General features: G+C 45.2%; 1 protein-coding gene across 1 annotated transcript in view; it reads right to left on the reverse strand.

Moving 5' to 3' along the window:
- The window catches only part of PID1 (phosphotyrosine interaction domain containing 1), a 125,570-nt gene extending 120,364 nt beyond the window's left edge, over positions 1-5,206 (reverse strand). The window contains exon 1 of the mRNA XM_044432803.1: positions 4,906-5,206. Within this exon, the coding sequence (XP_044288738.1) occupies positions 4,906-4,935 (30 nt within the window). The 5' untranslated portion in view covers positions 4,936-5,206. The remainder of the gene's footprint in view (positions 1-4,905) is intronic.
- Positions 5,207-7,782: the final 2,576 nt, after the last annotated feature.

Here is a 7,782-nt window from a genome sequence, read left to right on the forward strand (position 1 = left end):
AACATTTCTATGCCGCCCCTTGCCGAAACCTCGGGGCGGCTTACAACATGATAAAATACATTGAAATACAATAGTACATAATAAAATTACCATTAAATATAACAATACAGAAAATACATTGATTTACAAATACAAAATTAAAATTATCAGTATAAAATAAAAATATAGGAGGAGAAAGAGAAGGAAGAAGAAGTTGCCCAGGCCAGAAAGAAGTTGCCCAGCCCCAAAGTGGCTCCCCACCCCCAAAGGGGCAACCCCTGTTGGCATTATCTGCTACAGAACAATGCCTTCATTTACTATGTCCCAATAATTCTTTCTAGAGACTTGTTCTAGAAACTTTATGAAGTTGATAGAAGGAAAGCACAGTCTTACTTCCTTTGGGGCTTATGTTCTTATTACATTTAATTTAAACATGCATAAAAAAGTGAAAGGGTGTGGAAAACATCTGTCAACTCAGAAAAGGAAGATTAAAGTGAGATGCAATGTAATGCTGAAGATTGGGACTGAGAAGTGTTTGACAACATTTCACCTTCTAGACCAGGGCAGAGCAACCTCTAGCCCCTGTGGGCCCGGTCTCCAAGGCACCCCCTAGGGAATTGTGGGGTATAGTTGATTTTCTTGGCATAACGCTAGGAATTCCTTCTACCACCGCTTTGCAAATTTAAGTTTCCAGGTTCAATCACTACCATCTCCAGTTAAAAGATCTCAGTTTGGGGGGTGGGGGAGGGGAGAGACTTTCCTTGAGGCCTTAGAGATCCAGACCTCTAAAACTGAATTCAGACCACAGGCTGAAGGAGGATACCCTCCCTGGTCTTGTAGAAGGATTTTGGCACCAACCAAAGAGAACAATGAATGCTGCCTACTCTAGCATGCATCTTTTGAAAATGCCTTCATGGCTCCCTAGAAGATTTAGAGGGAAAAACAGCAGAAGAGCTCAAAAAGTGACCAAAATGGGAGGGGAAGAAGTCTGTAGCAAGATTCTTGGAAAATCAGGTTACTGTAGTAATCTCAGTTTAGGGTACCACTGAAAAAAGTAATACTTATAATACTACACTCTCAAGACACAATCCTATGGAGTCTACGTGGACTCTTGATGGTGATAAGACTGCTTGGAATTCCAGCTCTGACCTCAGAAACCTGCAGTGAGGTTATTGCTGAGACTCTGAGATTCAGGGGGTGGGGAGGGTGACAAGCTTCACCAGTATACACAGTACACAGTACCCTGGTGAGACTTCAGTCTCCTGTCCTTGCACTCTGGGATCAAAATTGGCTTTCTAAGTGTTTTGCAGGTCAAGAGGAGTGCAGATACAATGTTCAACTCCAAGCACCTTTCTCCTCCATAGGAAACCTGGAACTCTCCAAGTCTGCAGGGTTTCAGGCAGCTTCTAATAATCTATTAGTTAATCAATTAGTATAAATAGAAGGAACAATCTTATGATGTTGTCTGAATGACCACAAAGGAGTTCAGCTCTGACTGTAGAGCTCCAACCATCCCCTGAACCCCTCACAACCAGCATGGAAAGAACTTCTGAGGTTCAGAACTCACTTCAGAGAGGGCTTAGAGAGTGTGGTTCAGGTGGACAGGAAGTGATGAGACTGAAGTGGCCAAGATACAAGGTGTCCTGAATCTACTCCTGCCTCCTTCTCTCCCCTTCTGAACATGAGCCTCTGAGTTGAGAATATCACACTCATCTCAATAATATTGCATCCTAAATCATTAATACATTAATCCAAAGCAACTATTTGAAACTTAAAAAGTACCTACAATCTACCAACCCTAATTCTATGTTGGGAGCACAAACTACTGAAAACACAAAGATGTTTTGGCATTAGGTGTCTTGAATCACTCTGATAGCACTTAAAATAAGATGGAAAGGATGACAAGCAATGAAAAAGCTAACCCAGATAATTGGTCGCTGAACATTTTTGGAAGTATCAGAAATCAACTTCCTCAATTTCCAGAGCTTTGGGTCATTATAAGCTGAATGTCACTCTTGTTTGATTGATACTAGTTTTCTCCTCTGTCAATTCACCCGGACCCCCACCCTTTCATCAAACTGAAAAAAGGAAAAGTTACAGCTAAGACCTCTTCTAAGTTGTTTTTGCATAGCTGATGCGATATCTTCAATAACATTTCTAATGCAATAACATTTTTCTATTCCTTCTAACTTGCTGCCCAGGAGGAAAACTACAGTTCCCAGAAGTCTCAGGAGAAAGCAAGGGTGCAAACACACTCAAAAGCCTGTCATGCAGAAAGCTAATGCTCCCTTTCTTCCAACATCTTGATAAGAATTCTCCAAAACTGATCAAAACATTTTCAAGATATTAGTATTGTTATTTTCATTATATATCTCCCAATGGACAGTTAAGAACAATTCTGGCACATTTGGCTATTTCTCCTCAGCAGAGCAACTTTGCTGCACAGAGACAGAAAGAAACACGTAAGGCAGACACAGAAAGAACTGATGCCTCCATGCTGTGGAGAGAACAGGATAAGAGACAACCAAGGCATGGTGATGAAACCGCTCCCTTTTCCATGCCAATCCCTTTTGTCATAACAGCTTCATTGTCTCCTTTCACCTAACTTTCAATACCGCTAAAGCAGAAGTTCTTGTCTACTGTACAAGCACAGACTTCCCCAGCCTAATGCCCTTCAGAGGTTTTGGACTACTTCAGTCCAAGCAACCCTGACTATAGACTATGCTGGCTGGGACTGACAAGAGCTGTAGTCTAGAACATCTGGACAGGCCAGGTTGGGGAAGGTCACAGAAGAATTCTTCTTTCTCAACAGATATTGCAAGAACCTTTGCTAACATTCAAAGTCGGACTTTAAATAGATATTAACATAGACAAGACCGAATAAGAAACCCCTCTGAATTTTTTGTGTCGTTGATGCAAATGTACAGGGCACAGCTAGTTTTAAGGTTAAAATCCCTTAAGGGTACTGGAGGGCACAGATGCCCAGAAGGATACAGACAATGCCAACTATAAAAAGATCATAATCTTATCAGACAAGTAACAATGAGCCATGAAAAACATCTAAAAGAATTCAAAGAAGTACTATGGTTCAGCAGCAACAACTTAGTAAAGTTAACAGGCATACTTGTCTTCACATTTTAAGATATACACAAGCCTAGATATACACACCTATTTCACATAATTACAGAATAAAGTCAATAGTTTGAGGACTTCAGCCTAGAGGAACTGAAGGAGGGTCATTTTTTCAAAGTGTTTCATAATAACCGGGATCAATTTCTTTTATACAAATCTGCACAACTATTGCTCACGTCTGTAGTGTGCCAACAGTTTTACATAACAGTCTGATTTCAGAAAACAACACTGCTGAAATGACAGCATACACAGCAAAAACCAGGGCCATTGCAGCCAAATAATCACGGAACAAAAGAATGATATTTCTAGTGCAAAAACATCACAACACAGGACACAAGCCAGAAGAGCCTGCTTGCCAACAGTCATGTGCTTTGGAGCCCACACACTACCTTAAGCAAAGCATGCTGTGCCTGAATAATGTAAATAGCTGCACTGTGTCTGAATTATTTTATCTTTGGGGGTGGCAGCCGCAACCCAGAAGAAACCACCCTTGGGAATGACAGCTGCTATCACAACAGGATCTTTGGAGTGATACAAGTGGATTTTATTCCTACTTGTCTTCAGAGAAAAGGCAAGATCTCTTGACACTTCACCAGATGAACAATGGTGAAAACACAGCAGCAGCTTTCAAAAATGTCCCTCTGCCCACATCAACTGAACATCATGAAGACTGCAATATTCTATACTCTAAATTCTGGCCAACACAGTAAAACACTTCAGCTAGAATTTATGAATCTCTCTCTTCCATGCTGTTTTAGTGCTCTAGCCATGGCTGGCAATTGCTAGTCTTTGCCTTTTAAATTATTATTCCACATTTGTGTATATTCTTCCTGTCATGCCTTCAAAACCATCCAGCCTTCAAAACTGTTTTCTTTTGCCACTTCAGAATTTCTTCAAAGTTTACTCTGAGATTTAATGCAGCTTTGGCCTGCCAAAAAAGTTTGTCTGTGGGATTCTGTAAATTATCTGGCAGTCTTTTCTGGCTGACCATCTGGAGAATATTTTAGAGTGAAAAAAAGAAAGACAGAGAGAGGGAGAGACCTGCAGCAAGAGCAGTTCTGCTCTTCTCCCCCCACCTTCCTGAGACCTCAATTCGGTCTTGCTAATGACTCGTCTACAAAGCATCACATTCAGTCACGCAGTTGGGGCAGCGGGGCGAGCTGGGAGAACTGAGCAGCAGCAGTCTGCTAGTCGATGGCCCATAACGGAACCCTTAAACTGGAAGTTTGGGCGCAGACCTCAGTGAAACTCTTGAAAAACCGTTAGATCTCCAATCTGCAGACATAGATAGAGGCAAACACGCACGCACTTTTTCTTTTGCATCTGTTGTTTTTAATATGTTAAAGCACAATTGAACGATCTGGGAAGCAGAGCAACGAGAATTCCTAACGCTTCTTACTCAGACGAAGCACACAGCAAAGTAATTGGCGATCCTTCGAACTCCCCCCCCCCCCGCCCCAATGATATGCAAGTCATCTACGGTGGCGGTGTACGTGTGTGTGCTGTTGCAGAAAGCGCACATCTGGAGTCAAGATTTCCCAGCCCCGTCCAGTCCACTGTGGAATGCGACTGGGGATGGAAGAAAGTTGCAAGCGCGGAATCCTCCAGCAGGAGCGGGTACGGGAGGGGAGCCAAGTTGCTGCTTTCGCTGCCCCCTTCCTCAGCCTGCACAAATATTGCATTGCAATCACATGACAGCCCCCCTCCCGCGCGCGCCTGCTTGCCTCTCTCCTTTGAGCAGCCGCCGCTGCCGCCTCCACCAACTCCAACCCTAGCAGCGCCCTCCTCGTTTACCTGCAGTCTTTCGGTTGCCGGCTGCCACATATTTCCCCCGCGGGGACCTAGTGGGGAGGAGCGGCGGGACGTGTTGCTAACGAGCTGAACTGTGGAGCGGCTGCAGCAGGGCTCTGGCCAGGCTCGCTCACATCTGCTCGGCGTGTGTCAGTTTGGGGCGAGACGCCAGCGGGCAACGGGAGCGAAGGGCAAGCGCCGCCCAGCCGAGGAAGAAAGCAGCCCTGCGCTCCGGAGGCTGCGGACCCCGGGCTGGACTTCGTCTGCGACCAGCTCGGCGCCGGCTCCTCCGCTGTCCTAGTGCGCGAGTGCCTGAGGCCCCTCGGCGCAGTACCAGCAGCCACAGAGACGGCCCGGCTCCAAGCCACGCCCCTCCCGCCCGGAGCCACGCCCCTCCCGCCCTCTCGCTTCCTACTCCGCGTCCCTCAAGCCCCGCCCACGCCCTTTTCCGACTGGGCGCCGCCACGCTTCTAGCCGTCAGCCCCGCCTCCCGCAGTAGCCGCCGGCGCTGCTCTGCCGAGCGCTCGCCATTGTGCTTTAGCACCCCGAGTGTCGGACCCGGACGGGCACGGGCTGTCGAGGCGTTCCCCGGCGGCCCCGAAGCCAGATGTCAGGCAGGTGGTCAGATCCGCCGGACAGCAGGCGTGCCTGGCTGCGGCAGAGCGCCAGCGCTTGCCCTTTTTGCAGTAAGACGTGACAAGAACGTGAAATCCCGGCAGGGTCAGCACAGAGAGCTGCCGGCGTTTTGTTTCGTTTTGTTCCCCCACCTCGTTCCCAGCGGACGCGTCTTTTGTGCAACTCTTCCATGGAAGCATCTTCAGGACGAATGCAAGACACGGGACGAGGCTTCTCGCTCAACTGCCTTTCTGTGTGCGATTGCATGCAAGGAGTCTTTCATAGCATCCCTTGCTTATCCCAGCCGTTCCGATCAAGGTCATTGGTGGCTGGAACGCTTCTTATCCTCCATCCGGATGCATCCCGAATGGGAGACTTTAATTCTCTCTCTCGGCAACGGCACGCTGGGTACAGATCTTAAACTGCTGCCCCCTAGCCTGTGCCCTCTTTCGCAGAGATCTGGGACAAGTTGAATGTGTATCTTTTTCTAGATATCACCGTCCGGTTTAGCTTTCCCTCGTACCACCAGCATTGTGTCCCTGGACTGCTGACTTCCGTGTCACATTAACCCACAACATCCTTATATTTAGACAGAGGTAGAGTGCATGCAAAAGGGCCCATCGTTGGTCTTTCCACGTAGGCATTGGAAAGACCGCTGCCAGAAACCCAGAAAAGTCACTGCCAGCCAGTGGAGAGGGACTGATCTCCGTTTACAGCAGGAACGTATGCCCGGACTTTAAATCATGCCGGCTTTATTGTTGGCTTAATTGTTCGTTTGTTTTCATTTGAAAGCTATTGTAGCCCTTGCTTCCAAGGACCCCCTTTGGTCAATTAAAATCCGAGTAAGAAAGTATTTGAAAGAGTATTCTCAATTCCATCTTTATAAACGACATTGTTTCCTTTCTTCTATGTCAGGGCTGATACTTACTTTAAGTAATTTGCCATGCACAACTAGAGGTACGTTTTATGAGTCCTCATTCTCCAGGCTACATTTGTTCTTGAGAAAAATGGTCCCAACTTAAACCAACATTTACATTCAAACTAAGCAGACCATGTCACTTACGTCTACACCACCTTCCTCTTTTTTTGCCGAGGCTTTAGGGACAGAGGAACAAAGGCAGAGAGAAGTGTAAGTGGCTTTTTGATACCCTCTGCAATCGAAGCTGCATCTCCCTCTCCTACGTTATGCAATCTGTATAGGTAGGTGAGAGTAACAGAGACATCTGCTGGTGAGCAATGCAGAGTTTCCTTCTATTTTAGCAGAGCAGCTCAGGCCTTAAAATACAAAGAAATCCCAGAGCACATTTGAGACCACACATGGAAATAAGCAGCAATCTGGCATTGGTAACAGGGTCTGGTGTTAATTGTGTCAAATATCCTCTTAATTATTCTCTTCAGCATTTTGTGGGAGTCAAACTTTGGCTTTTATTCACAATAAAGAGGAAATAAGAGTGAGATGTTTTGCGTAAAATTAGAATTGCTTTATTCAGTTTGTAACAAAATGACAGCAAGTTAAAATGAAGCTTTGAATTAAACTTACTATACCATGACCAGTTTGTCCCTATTAATCCTTATTTGCATTATTAACATCTGGAAAAAATAAAATGCTTATTTGTTCCAGAGTTTTGATTAAGTACCAGTTAGCAGTCTCCTTTCCCCTTTCTTTAGCCAAAGAACACCACCACTTGTGTGATCTTGGCTTTGTAAAGGCTCAGTACTTGCATCATTTCAGCGGGTTATGGGCAGCCAGATATGATGATGAAATAGGATGATGCTCTTGGAGTGTTTAATTTTCTTGTGAAAGGCTTAAAGCTATTTTTCAGTACAGTCAGAGGTATATAAATGTATTAAATGGCAAAAGGTCAGAGGGAATAAGGGCATGCTGCCTTCTAGCAATAGGGACGCTTGGTGCAGAGTGGCCTGGAAAGTTACAAAAGAGGAACTGAGGCAGGAACAGAGAAAGGGGATGTTTGGATAAGAGTACATGAATATAATAAATGCTGAGGAAGTAGAAGCTTTTAGCAGAACATACAACAGTAACTAGGGGACAGAGGATGACCCATGGGGAAGGAGGTCTGAAAACTTGAAGACAGGCAAGAACACTATACATAGGAATCAATTCACAATAGACAGCATAACCATATTTGAATTTGGGTCATCTCTGCTGGCAGAAATCCTTAATGGGTAAGATATGAAAGCCATGTTCTTGCAAGTCATGGTTTTATCTCATGTTCTATATTTGTTACTAAGTTTTGTTCTGTTTTT

The sequence above is a fragment of the Varanus komodoensis genome, unplaced genomic scaffold, assembly GCF_004798865.1.
Source record: "Varanus komodoensis strain SLA01 unplaced genomic scaffold, ASM479886v1 scaffold25, whole genome shotgun sequence".
In the NCBI taxonomy this organism is placed as follows: Eukaryota; Metazoa; Chordata; class Lepidosauria; order Squamata; family Varanidae; genus Varanus; species Varanus komodoensis.